This window comes from Eublepharis macularius, chromosome 6 (assembly GCF_028583425.1).
Source record: "Eublepharis macularius isolate TG4126 chromosome 6, MPM_Emac_v1.0, whole genome shotgun sequence".
Classification (NCBI taxonomy): Eukaryota; Metazoa; Chordata; class Lepidosauria; order Squamata; family Eublepharidae; genus Eublepharis; species Eublepharis macularius.
The window spans coordinates 91,019,485-91,034,301 of NC_072795.1; the positions used below are offsets into that span (position 1 = coordinate 91,019,485).

A 14,817-nucleotide genomic window follows, 5' to 3' on the forward strand; every position below is an offset into this window, starting at 1 on the left:
CACCGAGTCATTACTGACTAGAGATGGGCACGATCCGAATTACGATCCAAAAAACCCCATGATAATGGCGATCACGCGATCGTGACTCAGCGGATCGTGATCAGCCACGGCCAACGATCCAGCGATCGGGAAGGGGGGGCTGGATCGGGGCTGGATCGTGCTCGGATCGGGAAACCAGACACTCAGGCGCCACTAATCTATTCCTGGGGCAACGGAGCCAGGGGAATGCCTGAGATGTGTTTCCCCTCCTTCTGTCACCCTGGAAACCCGAATGGAAGCCCAGCTTTCCTTGATCAGCAGGGCTTCCTTCCAACCATGGAGCAGCAAAGCAGTCACCAGTTGGGAGAAGACACCCAGGGGAGGGAGGGGGAAGGGGGTGTTCTGTAGCCATGGGTACTCCAATCTCATCCCTGCAAACCCTGATAGGCAGCTCTGACGGCCAAACACAGAAGGCCAAACACAAACACAGATGCCGCATCACCCACCATTCTTTTCTCACCAGCGCGCTCCCTTTTGGCCTGGCGGGTGGGCACATGGGGGGTGCCACCGGCGAGCAGCCAGACCCCCTGCCCCCTGAGGGGAGGCGGCTCGTCGCCGTCTCCCCGTGCCCGGTGGCCGCCTCCAACACTCACCTTCCCATAGCTAGGAATAGCAGCGCGCCCCGCTTTGGCCTCCACGATCCATGATCCACGGATCGGGAACGGGAGATAATCGGTGTGGATCATTTAGTCGGGATCATCACCGGCACCAATCCACGATCAGCTGGATCGGCAATTTTTTTGGGATCGTGCCCATCTCTATTACTGACCCATGGGGGGACGTCACATCATGATGTTTTCTTGGCAGACTTTTTGTTACAGGGTGGTTTGCCATTGCCTTCCCCAGTCATGTATGCTTTACCCCCAGGAAACTGGATACTCATTTTACTGACCTCAGAAGGATGGAAGGCTGAGTCAACTTTGAACCAGCTATCTAAACCTGGCTTCTGTCAGGATTGAATTCAGGTCATGAGCAGAGCTTGGGTTGCAATACTGCAGCTTACCACTCTGCGCCATGGGGCTCCTCAATAAGATATTACAGAAATATCCAGATAGTTAATATTAATGAGATAGTCAACATGAGTGTCTAAGGGGAGATGAAGAGAGGGTGAAGATGGGATGGTGGTGAGTTGGAGTAATGGCAGTGCAAGTGAACATCCCTTCTTCCTTTGCTTCTTGGTGCTTGGCAAACAGGGAAAGGAAACCTGCAAGCACAAAGCTCTATTCTGTACAGAACTGGGCCTGGGAATTATGTTTCTCTCCACTAGTTTCTCAAAGTTCTGCCGTATATTACTTTCCTGCATATAAGTACATGATTAATCTGGGGACACACCTATGGGGGGGTCTTTCTTTTACTGGAATATTAGGGATCAGAGACAATGCTACTTACATTGTCCAAGATACAGAAAACAAACTTAAAACTGATTGTTAAGAAGGGTTTTATAGTTGTTTTACCTGTTTACTGAAAAGATATGATAGGGATATGACAATATGATATGGACATGATAGAATGCTAATTTTTTAAAGGAAATGCAAGAGAACATAGCCCAGCCTCTCTTTTATAGAATATGATGATTTTGTACTACGGCCATTCATAAGAAAATCATTACCTTCTTGAAGACTTCAACTCGCAGCCTGTTGCTTTGTAAGATGACCCGTTTTTGTTTTTCTTCTTGTTTCTTCTTCACTTCGGGCAGGTTATTATAAATCCTGGAATACACCGTCAAGCTTAATTGGCTTTTGAAAATATGAAAACCTCTTCTGGCAGTATATTTTATGGCACATTTCAAAATATATTGTAATTATATGACAATAAGTATTTCTAACATACCCCTTCATAAAAGGGTTGGGCAAGCAAAAGCACTTGAAGCAACAACCATGAAACCAATAGATTGAAATATCTATGATCTCATGAAGACTCTCTGTTAAGGATTAATGGAATTTTTATTTGGGGGGAATGTCTTGTTTTCATTATGGAAGGCTCTGCCACACTACTTCCTCCAGTGGCTTTCTTGTCTGTCTTCTCCATATAAAGAATACCAACCACGGAGACTTGCTTTCAGAGGCCCAAGCTCCTGCCCAAGAGAATGCCTATCCATGGCTTGCCAAAGCTACTGCTTGCAACCAGGAGGGGATCAATGCATTTTGCCATCCCATGTGCCCTCTTCCCATGTCACCTCCTACCAGCTTAGGTGGGTTCCAAATGCAGCACCTCTGCAATCCACTTTGGAGCCAAGTACTTGGCACAAGTACACTGTCCCTCCCCACTTGTGCTGTCCCTGAAGGCTCAGGCAGGCTCTAGAGGCAGTGCCTCTGCAGCCCATCTTGGAGCCCAGCCACATGGAATGGCATGGGTGAGAGGGCATGCACTTTTTCCCATTCTGCCCCTGACAATACGGGGCCCCAAGTATCCGCTTGAATCACTTAAACATTGAGCTGGCCCTGCCTGCACTTTAATCTTTCCAGATGTAAGAGAAAAAATACAAAAGGCAGATTGTGCAACTGCTTGTTGGAGCCTCTGACCATTGTGAAACTGCTTTGAGAGTCATTTTGCATGGCCTCATTTTACAGCCTTAGCACAAAAAAAATGGAATAATTAAGAAGGTGTTAATACTAAAAGAGAAGACAATAAGAGAGAAGACATTCTCTAAGGCATATATACTTAAAAGTACATGTTAATTATGATGTAGATATATAAAATTATCACTGGAATTAGAATACTATCACTGCTATCATTCATAGAATTATTGCCTATTGTTAGATATCAAAACAAGAATACAAGTATTGATTATTTCTTCCTTGACTTGATGTACTAAGCATATTATGCCAGATTATCTCAATTTATCTAAGCAAGTCAAGATAAACATCATGGAGAACTTGAATTAAAACATGGAAGAATTAATAATAGATATATGGAGTACATGAATTGATACATGGACATAGATAAAAGTACCACTAGCCCATAGAGTGTATAGATGTCAGTTAGGCCTACGCAGCTCTCCTTCTGCTAAGTTTCTTCTCTCTGTATAGGGACCTCCTGCATTTCTTCCACTGAATTCCAGGAAATTAATCTTGGATTGTGATAATATTTGGGTGTGGGAGGCCAAGGCTGAAATTCCTTCCCAGCTATAAAATTGAGTGGCCATGCAGATGGAAGCAGGTTGGATTGGTAGCAGCTCCAACTACCACACCAACTACCAATTTAGTTAAACACTAAATAAACGAACTGTAATCAACATTTAGCCGTGGACCACTTGTATGCCTGAGCATGTATGTTGCATTCCCCAGTACAAATGAGTACCTGCCAACCACTCCTATGGGAAGTGAAGCACCTGGAACACCAGTGCAAACTTCTATGCAGTTTTTAGTAAAGGCTACGTGTAGCACAAGCAAGGAATTGTATACATTTGTTAAAACAAAAAGCTTATGGTGATTCAGACCAACTCATGTGAAAGATTTCCCACATTCAATGCACTGAATTCTGTTCATGCAAGAATGTCTTGTAAATAGCATGGAATTAGAAATGGCTGTTACTGACCATTTTGGGCCTATATCCCACAAAAAGCTCTGGATAATCATGCAGGGCTGGGTCAGCCATAAAGGCAAACTAAAAAAGTGCCTACAGTGCCAAAATTCTATGGATGCCCATCTTGGCACATCTTGGGGTCAGAGATGCTGCCTGAGTTTTTGGAGGAGATCCACAAAGGCATCCCACAGTTTGTTGTCTGGGTGATATTCTAGGGCATACAACTGAGAGGCTTCTGATCTCCATCAGGTGCCCAGGGCATAAACACAGAAGAAGAAGAAGTAAAGAGGCAAAAGCCATTACAATGAAAATGGAAAAGCACAAAGAGCATTCCAGCCAGTTCAGTCATTTATTACGCTACTGTTATACCGCTTGGCATATAAAACAAAAGAAAAGGGAAATTTCATGAGTCAACAGTAGCATTTTTGGCCTCTCCCCATCATTAGGGGGAACTCATGATTAAGTGTAGAAGAAATACAAATCAAGATCAATGCAGAATTCAGATGCTTCCTACCTTTTTGATCGCATATGCATCTCTTTCTCTGATATGTACCTTTCTTTTGGCTTAAATAGGTTATCTAGTAACAGGAAAAGAAAATTAAAATTGCACCATCGATATTCAACAGAACTAATAATTCAATTACTTTTCATATGAACTCACGCTAAAGCACACTTTGACCATCGATAGCCTATGCCTGTCAAGCCAATTGGCTCTGCCCTTTGTGGGTAAAACAGTCCCACAGTACTTCTGTGAAAGTCAAGTGCATGCTTCTTTTCATGGGTTATCAGTCACCAAATGTTACCTACTTGAAGAAGGACAATCCTCAACCTATAGCAATCCATTTGGACAATTCTTTGTGGATAATATTGCTCAGCCTCGCATGCAATAGTCCAATAAAAGTCTGTACCAGAAGTATCCAAACCACCTGCTTGTCACAATTGCTTACGGTTGTTCAGTCTTGTCTGGCTTGAGGATGCTGACAGGCTACTTACAGTGCAATACTAAGCAGAGCGACTCCACTCTAAGCCCACTGATTTGGTACTCTGGAGGCCATCAGGTACAATCTAAATCTTTGCCCATCATGGCTGATGGAAGGTAGCCAAAAGTGAACTTGGAAAGCTCTGGCAAGAACTCCAAATGCCTTTCTGGACACTGAGACAACTCTCATCTTCAAGTCACTGTGAACTGTACATAAACACTTTTTTTTAAAAATGTGGCAAGTACAGGAAGGGGAAGGAATTGGAATCGGGGGCTGGGGACTGCTAGAATACAGTACAAGATCTAATATGTGCAACTGGCTTTTTAGCAGGTTGTTTGAACGTTGGTGAATAGTTTGTTGAATGTACACCTATGATGCTTATAACTGGTGAACAGGGCATAAGCATTCCTGGTTTTAAGTAGAATTTTATCCATTAGTTGCATTCAGGTTATGGAACAGTGGCCTATAAATGTCTTCAATTAATTGATGGTGAGTAGTTTGTTTGAATATGAAGCAATCTTGCTTCCTACACCCTCACAGTTTTATACTTTCCTCAATACCCAGAGCTTGTTCAGAAAGGGGAAAGAAGGATTACACATAACCCTCAATATCCATGTGTCTCCCACATATGCTCTGCTGAAGAACAGTTACACCTGGCAGCCTGAAAGGGTCACTGCCACAGAGAATGTGTCTATCAAAGTAAAGTTACACCCCTTTTTCCAATTCCTCTATTTCTCATGTCCAATTTTACATTATCTCTTAACAACAACAACACAAAAATTGGCAATGCTAGAGGGATTATTATCTCCACTCCACCCATAACAGGAATTTGGGCCATGATATTGGATGATGATATTGTGCATTTCTCTCAGAAAAACAGATACGTTTAAAGGGGAGTAGGAGAAAGGATTGTATAGAGTTCAGCTTATGTATTGTATTAGGGTGGAGGGAGCCCTTGGGGAAGATTGGCTTTGTCACAAAACATGATGCTACAGTATCAGAAAAGGTCCTAACGGACACTCTGAACTCTAGCCAAACAACAGGATTTTGGTTCATTATTCCATGAATCAACATGGCCATGGATTGAAAACAAAGTTCTACATCACTAAAAAGCTAAGAGCACAGTGATGTATTTTAGGACATTTTCTGGCTCTGAAGTCATTGAAGAATTTTACATTGGAATCCAGAGAACCATCTCCAAAAGTTAACTCTAGGGACTGTTTAACAGACAGCAAAGGTGAGGCAAGAAGATAACTGGAATCTATAGTCTTATAAATAATCTGTAACAAATCAAATCTCTTTTTACAACAGATGTATGAACTAATTTTATAATGTTTATTTATTTACTTTACTTATATCTTGCTTTATTTCTCTCCAATGGAGATCCAAATTGGCTTACATTGTTCTCCTCTCATTCATTTTTTTCCCTCACAACAACCCTGTGAAGTAAATTAGGCTGAGAGGGTGTGACTGGCCCAAGGGCACCCAGCAAGCTTCCATGGCAGAACAGGGATTCAAACCTAGGTCTCCCAGATCCTAGTACAGCACTCTAACCACTACGAGACACTGGCTCTCAGCGTGGCTTTTATGAGAAAAATACTGGAGAGCAGTCCACACTATATAATTTTGACAGCCTGTGCCTAGTTGAATGTTCAATGGCTGTTGAATGTTCAATGAACTTCCAAGTAAGTCTGTTCAGAGTTACAGCAATGTACATGCTTCCTCTGAAGAAAGTTCCACTCAGTTTAATGGGGCTTTCTCATGGGCAAATGCATTGTATTGCAGCCATAAAATACAGTCATGTGCATGCTTTCTTGAAGTGAATGCAATAGAACTTAATTCTGAATCAATGTCCATAAACTCAGCCAGTAGGGTTATAATCCTGTGCATGTATGGAAGGGAGTAAACCCCCATAAACATAATGGGGCTTAGCTCTAAGTAAGCTGGGCAGCAAATTTAGTAGCCCTAAGCATACTTGCTAGAAAAAATACCATGGAACTCAGGATTAAACTGGATGTGGCATTTCCCATGAGCTGGGTAATGTTCTCAAATGTTGTGGTCTAATTCAGCATGGCAGCACAGCACCAGGGGAGGAGGGTTTTCAACTTCCCCCCACTGTTTTCCCAAACTGAAATGGCTGAGCAATTAGCCCCCCCCCCAAGGTGTTTCAGTTTGAGAAAATGGTGTTGGTAGAGACTAAACTCCCATCTCCACCTGTGCCACACTTCTGAGCAGAATCAGTGCCCAGAGCACTTGGGAACATGAGTCCCCCAATGGAACATTAATCTAAATTCCCAACCCAACTCATGGGAGATGACCCACCTAGTCTGGCCTTCAGTGTAACCTTTTCTGAGTAGACATGCACAGGATTAGACTGAAAGGCCATGATCCCAAACAGCCTTAAATCGTATTGAAATCAGTAAAACTTACTCTCAAGTATTTGTGCTGATCATGTCATCCTGATCCAAATCAGTGGAACTTTGAAGAAATATGAAAAATGCCACACAGTTCTTGTTGGCTTAGTTTTATACAGATTTCAGTGCAGCAGATCTGTTGCCATGAATACAGATCATCTATCTGCAGATTCTGTTCCCAAATTTTACAGACACCACATGTACTTCGTGGATATTTATGGAGGTTGCACCAGGCAACCACATCTAATATCTCAATTACATTCCATTTACTATTTTTCTGAGGGAAGACTGCTTTTTGTTGAAGAACTTAGCATTTTGCACAAACCAGTGTATAACAGTTCCTACCTCATACTGATAATGTTTAATAATAAGGAAAAGGAAGTGGAAAAAGAAGTCCTGCAAATCAAATAGTTCTTCAAATCCTTCTTTAATAGTATGGAAATTCATGTTGCAAAAAATCATGAATCTAAAGTTATCTAGCTGTTTCATGTTATAAACTATGTTTTTTCAGGTGTTTCAGTTCAGATACATTTGTACAAACTTGCTAGAAACAGGCAAATGGAAAACCAATGTCCAAACATCCCAACCCTGCTAAGTAAGTTGTCTAGAACCTCCATTCCTAAATGCTTTGGTTTGGGTTTTTTTTTGGGAACAGTGCCTGCAAATTAAACAAATGTTTATTAATGAGCCATGTTTTACATAGCCAACATGATGGTCTGTGTGACTGGAAGCAACCCTAAGTAGGTCTATTTGGAAGCAAGTCCCATTTTATTCAATGGGACTTTCTCCCAAAAAAGTGGTTTACAGCCTAAAGGCTGTCAGCCAACCAGAAAACATTCATAACCCAACTTAGTTTTACGTCAATGTTGCCAATGGAGACCACTGATATGGGGGATATCCAGTGGTATCTTTTCCTGAGTTTGAAAGGATTAAACAGCAATGTCCATTGTCCTATGTGCCAGATAGTTCCGCCTAAAGACCCATTTTTAAAACAAGGCTTTAAAACTGGTTTTATGATTAGCAGAATGAAAATATTTGGATCCAGTAGTGCACTGATTGCTAAGCCGTGCAAACTGACTAGATAATTTGGGGTCAATCAATAGAAACTAGGACAATAGGAGACATGGATTTTATCTCTTTGTTAGGTAGAGAGCATGAAAACTGAGAAAGTGAGGATAAAAGCAATAATGTATGAAAATGGCAAAAAACTCTGCCTCTTGGGAAAATAAATCAGCTATTTTGAGATATATTTATAATCCTGTAGCTTTAACATTTAAAAGATGTAATTCTTGTTTCTGGTAGTATCTCAGTGAGAGATCAGTATGCTATTCAAGAAAAGAAAATTATTAAGGAAATGCCTGTACAGTAAGGCTAAAGCATGAGTGACTATCCAAGAGGTAGAGTTGCCAGGTTTCCTGGAGCCCAACCTGGAGGATGGGGGTTTGGGGGGTATGTGGGGGGCTCATGAGGGGGGAACCGGAGCTCTTCCTTGTTGTGTCAGGAATGATGTCATTCCCTGCGTGGGGGGCCTTCCCTTCCTTGTTGTGCTGGGAATGACGTCATTCTTAGCACAAGAAAAGCTCTGGAGCACGCTCCCACATACTCCAGATCTCCTGGGCCCATGTCCCATGCTCCCACCCCACCCTGCTGGTCAGTTTAGTGGTGATGGGGGCAGAGGCTGGGAGTGGAGGATCCCCAACTCCCACCAGGAGATTGGTAACCCTAACAAGAGGGAATATATCAAGTGCTTCTCAAAAAGAAAAAGAAAGGCAATACAAATTCAACTGTAAATTGCTACATGTATGTGCTACACAAAAATTTGGTATCTTAGCCAGTCCATAGCAAAATACAAAAACAAAAGCTATGTGCAAACCTTTTTATTAAGACCAACCAAAATTACACAAAACCATGTGCAGGCTTCCAAATACAGTTCTATGCTCCGTGCAGTTTAAACAGGAATGCATATATAGGGTCAAAACAGGTGAGTGATCATTTGTTCGAAACTGGAAATAAAACTCCCATGTTGTGAAAACACAAAGAAGACAATGTCATCCACAGAGGACACAAATCATTTTCTAAGAAATGGCATTATTATCACAAGCAGGTTTCTTTGAACATAAAATGAAAAAAGGAAAGGAAATAGCTTGGACATTGACACTTTAAGACATTTATTTAGAGACTTAGGCAACATGTAAACAGGAGAAAGTTACCATGTTTCATTCAAGTTCTTTAACTCTGCTGAGATTCTGATTTTTAACAAATACTCTCAATTAATAGTTTATTTGTGACAACTGGCCAGTGAGGCAAAGAAGCAACACCAAGAAGCAGATTAAGATAAATAGCTTATCTTTATAACGTGTTTTAACAAATGCTAATGTTGGCCCTGAAGAATGGAGATGAATGTGGTTCAAAGCACATTAGCTAGTGGGGAAACCACTTAAAGCCACAGAGAAGATGGGTTGGAAAGGAGCAAAATAGGAGGAGGTTTCTGGATTCTTGCCCTCTGTCAAAACTGCAGACACAGAGAATGAGGACTCACTATATTTACTTTCTGCAAGAAGAGCTACAAGTGTTGAAGCAAGTCTTGGCATTGCATTCTTTGATCTGGAGGCCTTACTTGTCATTATAATTATGTAGGGGACTAGCTGTGGTTATTCCATGATGTAGGAAAGGTAATTTGCATGTGTTCTACCACACTCTCCTTATTGTTGTTATTTGGTATGTCTTTAGGACTTGGAACTGAAACTCAAGTTGTTAAGCCATTGGCCATCTTAAGCTCTAGTCACATCATGGTTTGTTACACTGCCTAGGCATACTGATCGTAACAATCATCTCATGCTTTCTATTGGATACAATACAAGCTGATTCAGTTGTGCATTAAAAAGAGAGGAAAGCAGAAACATCAGTAGCTTATCCTGACTCCCCAGTTCTGCTGTAATCTCAGCCATGGATGGGATCATGAAGGTCTTCCTTAGACCAAATAAGAAGTGCTAATCAGTGGTGCCTTGTCTAGCACAGTGGTGACAGTCACGTGCAACCTGTGAAGACCTGCATAAAAAATTAATGAAAGCCATGCGAGCTTAAAACCCTCTGAATGATCCTAAGAGTTCACCAGAAAAGCTAGATCATGGCCTTCTTTGGCCTTCTGTGGCTGCCAACACCATGCAGTCAGGAGAGTGTGGTAGAAGGATATGGAAAACACATGATCAAATACTGCTATGAAGTAGCATGTCTCTAGCATGTCTCCCCTCAATTGTCTCTTTCTAACCTGAGAAGTCTCAGAATCTTCAGCCTTTCTTCATAAGAAAAACAAATCATTCAAGTGCACGTGCACAACTGGAAGATTCTAAAGTCAACTGATGGTCATTAAAGTTTGTAAGCAACTGCAGAACAGGGAATAAAGCCAGAGGGTTGGGTGGGGGGAGGTTGAATGGGAATGAGAACACTCTAATTTTGCACAGACTGTATGCCCAAGCATTGGTTAGTTAATTGACACTATAACAATGTGGGTTTTTTTTAAAAAAAAATCCACATGCCACTAGTGATTATTTTATGAATGGAAAGATTTCCAGATCATGTGAGGAGGGTTCTATGCAGATTTATGTTTGTTTCTTAAATCCATGTGCTGCCAGTCTGCATCAACTGTAATACAACATCATAAGTACTGGTTCCTATGAATCTGTTTGATGGTTAGTATTTAGAAAACTCAGGACTGTAAATCATCATAAATTAAGAGGCATTAGTACAGAGCCAAAATATTCAGCAAGAGCATGAATTTTCTGATGGGTACTAGCAAAGAATAATACTTGCCTTTTCTGCTATGATGTGCTACCTCCCAGGTCTTTTCCAGAGGGTAGGAAGGCGAGGTATTTGACAGGTCCCCAAGACCACTAACAGCTCCACTGAATCTACCATGGTCACTTTGTGTAGAGCACCCAAGGAAGTCCAAAATAGCGAGAAAGAAATCTTGCTTTGCCTACTCTGTTTCTTCCAGATTATGCTTTTTATTTGTATGTTTGGAGTGTGTCAAAACCTTCACTGCCAGTTTTAAAAGTGTCTCTTAGCTGAGAACAGGTAGAGGGCAGGAAGAAAAGCCAGATGCTTTCCAAGCCACACCTAGCCTTAGGCTTTAGTCGTGCAGATGTGGCCAGAAGACTTTCTGTTAAAAGCTTACCCTCCTAGGGATGGGGCAGGGGAGGGGGAAGAGAACAGAGACTTGGAGGGCTAAAATGCCAGAAAGGTTTCTTTCTGGAGCCTCCAGGAAAAACCTCTTTGAGTTGTATGTTTGACCTGCCCAGCAGGTGGGCAAAGGGAGAGAATAAAACTCCTGGGCAGGAAGGAAGGTCTCTTTGGCTGATTTGAGCTGGGAACTGAAGAAGCTGAGACCTGGCTCCTTGCAGGCACAGCGGCCGTTGACCATGTGGAGGGCAGAGGCCTGAACCAAGAAAGGTATGTGGACATCTCAATGAGTTGGAACTTTCTAACATAGAGAACCTGCCTAAATAGAAGATCTATGCTAGGCGTGTACAGCAGGAGGGACAGAGGAATTGCGTTTTTATGCATTTCTGTTTGAGTTCCCTTGCTTGCTCTGGTGCTGTGCTTAAAAGTGTATGAAGGTTTTTTCCTTTTCTTTAAATTATGCTTTTTAATTCTTAAATACTGGTAGAAGTTCACTGTACTACATAGACTCCCATTGTTCAACCATGCTACCTAAAATAGGTGCCATGGGAAAAGGGTGGTCTGTTGGCAATTGGCTGATCTTCCAGTGATGTACAAGTGAAGTAGCCAGTCTTTGCAGTAGCCAAGTGCTGGGTAGCAGGAGACTGGGCAGAAGGCAGGGCCCAGAGTGGTAAGCCTGCCTAGGGGAGTGGGGAGTCTTGGTCCTCTCCATAGGCAATTCCCTCAAAGGCCAAGTGGTGGTGGCGGGTGCAAAAGAGAAGGATTGAAAGCCCCTCTGAGGGTTGGTGGGACATCACATGGGTTGCACACCCCAGAGGGAGACTTGGGCTGTCACTGGGTAGCCCTAGGCACCCTAGAGGGCAAGGAGGAGCAGGCCCCTGGGTCAGTGAAGCTGTTCTGCCACACAGATTAAGGTGATCTACTGATGGTCCTTTGCTAACATCCCTCCAAATACAGGATACAACAAATCATAAAGGAATCATACTCATAAAGGAGCACAAATCATAAAAGAACATACAGCAGAGGCATACAATTGCTGGGGGAATCTCTTCCTTAAAAGACTGTGTGTGTGAGCTGTACATGACAATCAGATCCATGAAGGGTAACTCAAAACACCTCCCCGAATTTCCCACAAGTAATTTATCGCATACACTAATGGAGGCTATCAATTCAGTTGTTTCTAAGTACTCAAGTAAATATGTATCTCCAAAACCCACAGTCAGATAAATCCATAACGAGTCAAGAGACACTAACAAGCATCAAATGCAGGGTTGGATAGCAGCTTTATGAATCCCTATATTGTGCTTTTCAATAAAGAACCAGACTCCAAGAGGGAAAAAATGAGGTATATTAACATATAAAATAGCACAGACATATGCTCTTGCAAATAAAAAAAATCCGTAAGTGCTTGTGTACACTAAGATCACAAGGCTGTTCATTACATGGATTTAAAGTACTATAAACAGCTGGTAGCCTTGTCACTAAAGTAATCACATCACCATTTCTGAGATTTAAATCCAGTTATTTGAACATTGTTTCTATTCAGTTCATCACAGTAGGATCTCTAATTTGTTCAACGTAGTCAACAGCAAAGTAGTGTATCTTGGACTAATTAGCCTTCTTGAAATTAAACAAAAAATTATACAATACAAAGGCTACTAAAAGAGTTTCAGGTTGTTTGCCACTGGAGTGCTCTTATGATGATAAAATCTTCTGCTGACTAAACATGCTAATTTTTCTCAAATTACTTTTGGCATCCTGTGAAATCCTCTACATGGATTACAACTATATTTAATAAACAGCTTTCTTGTAGAGATGAGAAAGTAAACCAGAATTGCACAGATGTTGTTACTTACATGGAAATAAGATTCCAATTGCCATTCTATGAAGAATGGGCCGTTACATTACAGCATTGGCCAAAGAAATTGTGTGATTCAATGATCCTGTATTCTTAAGAAGTACTTTATCTATTTAGAACATTTTAAAGTTGTCTCTCCAGGGAGCTAGCTGCCCAAGGTGGTTTGCAAAATAAAAATAATAAAAACAAAGTATTAAAAGATAATTATTAAAATCCAGTATCAAAAATCCTCACTCCAAAATAAAAACAGAGATTATTAAAACAAACCACAGGCATCTTAAAACAACAACTTCCATGTTAAAATAGTGTTAAAAATCAATCCCTGACTGAACAGAAACATTTTAGCTTGGTACCTCAAAGAAAGCAGTGTAGGTATGAGGTGAGCCTCAAGGGGACAGGTATTCCACAAGCAAGGTGCCACGGCTGAAAAAGCACTGACTCTGCTTGCCACCGACCTCACCTCTGAAGGCGGGAGCACAGAAAGCAGGGCTTGTGAGGCAGATCTTAATTGCTGGGCTGGACAATGTGCAATGGCTCCAGGTCATTTAGGACTTGGCGTCCTCCTTGTGGAATCTCCCGACTGGGGGCTGGTCATTGGAATGTGTTCATCATTTGACCACCGTGATTAAGTAAAAAGGAGTGACTCGCTTCATTAAGAGACAATTTTGGGACGTCTTCCCCATAGGGGAATGTGGACTTTCTGTTTGTGCAATCCTTGTGTTCATTTTGTATTGAAAAGGAACAGTCTAGTGGCCTTTGTGATTAATATTGTTCATAAAAGTGGTTAGTAACTTACAACATAAGTGTGTGCTGTACTTTGTAGACTTTATGTTAAGTTGCTAGTCCTTACTGTTGTGGGTCTTTTGATTTGTAGGCCAGGATGCAGCAGTAGCCCCAAGCTTGCAAACTGTATGGGCTGAGCTTCAGTTTCTTAGCCTCATCCCTCCCATTACCATCTCCAAGCACCTGTTCAGGATTTCCACAAACTCAGCTGTTTAGGAGAAGTGGAGTTGGGCATCATTAACGTATTGGTGACACCTTACTTCAAATCTCCCAGTAATTTCATGTATATAGCATGGGGGACAAGATGGAATCTTGAGGGACCACAAAGACATTTCAATAAACATGTAGTAGGGTATACACATGCAAGTTTGGAAAGATGAAAATCAGCAGAAATCGAATACAAAGCTGAAGAAATGCTGAAACAGAGCATAAGCAATTCTAAGACTGACGTATTAAACAACACAAAAACTACCAAGTAGGATTATACTTATAGTAACAGTAATAGAGTCTAGGGTCCATCGTACTTACAGCAATAGTAGTAAAGTCTTTCATCCCTCTGTATCCCTTGGCTGATGGAACTCTTTCCTTACAGTAGAGCCTTCCTATCTGAGTAAAAAGCCCACTTGAATAATTCAGTTTGTCATGGTTTGTGGAAAGTCAGGAGAGTGGGAGTTTTCCTAACCTCTTCAGGTAGACCATTCAGTAAACTGCAGGCCACCAAAGAAAATACATGTGTATAGGCATCTGTTGATTTTGCCCATCTGTAAGGTGGAACCTACAAAAGGCCCTGTTCAGATGAGCAAAGCTACCATGGAGGAACATAAGAGAGAGAAGCAGTCCCATAGATATGATACACCAAGTCCATGAAGAGCTTTGTATGTGATAGCCAATATATTAAACAAAGCCTGGTAACTGATAGTTACCCAATGGAGTGACTGCAGAATGGGAGTAATATTCATGCTCCTCCTAGTTCCCGATAATAGCTGAGCTGCAATCTGCACCAACTGGAGTCTCTGAGATGAGTTAGAGGGGAGACCTA

At 41.7% G+C, this 14,817-nt stretch overlaps 1 protein-coding gene across 1 annotated transcript in view; it reads right to left on the bottom strand.

Moving 5' to 3' along the window:
* Nucleotides 1-14,817, bottom strand: part of C6H10orf90 (chromosome 6 C10orf90 homolog) — a 165,296-nt gene that overhangs the window by 9,007 nt on the left and 141,472 nt on the right. The window contains 2 exon segments of the mRNA XM_054982518.1: nt 1,649-1,748; nt 4,079-4,142. Coding sequence (XP_054838493.1) covers nt 1,649-1,748; nt 4,079-4,142 — 164 coding nt within the window.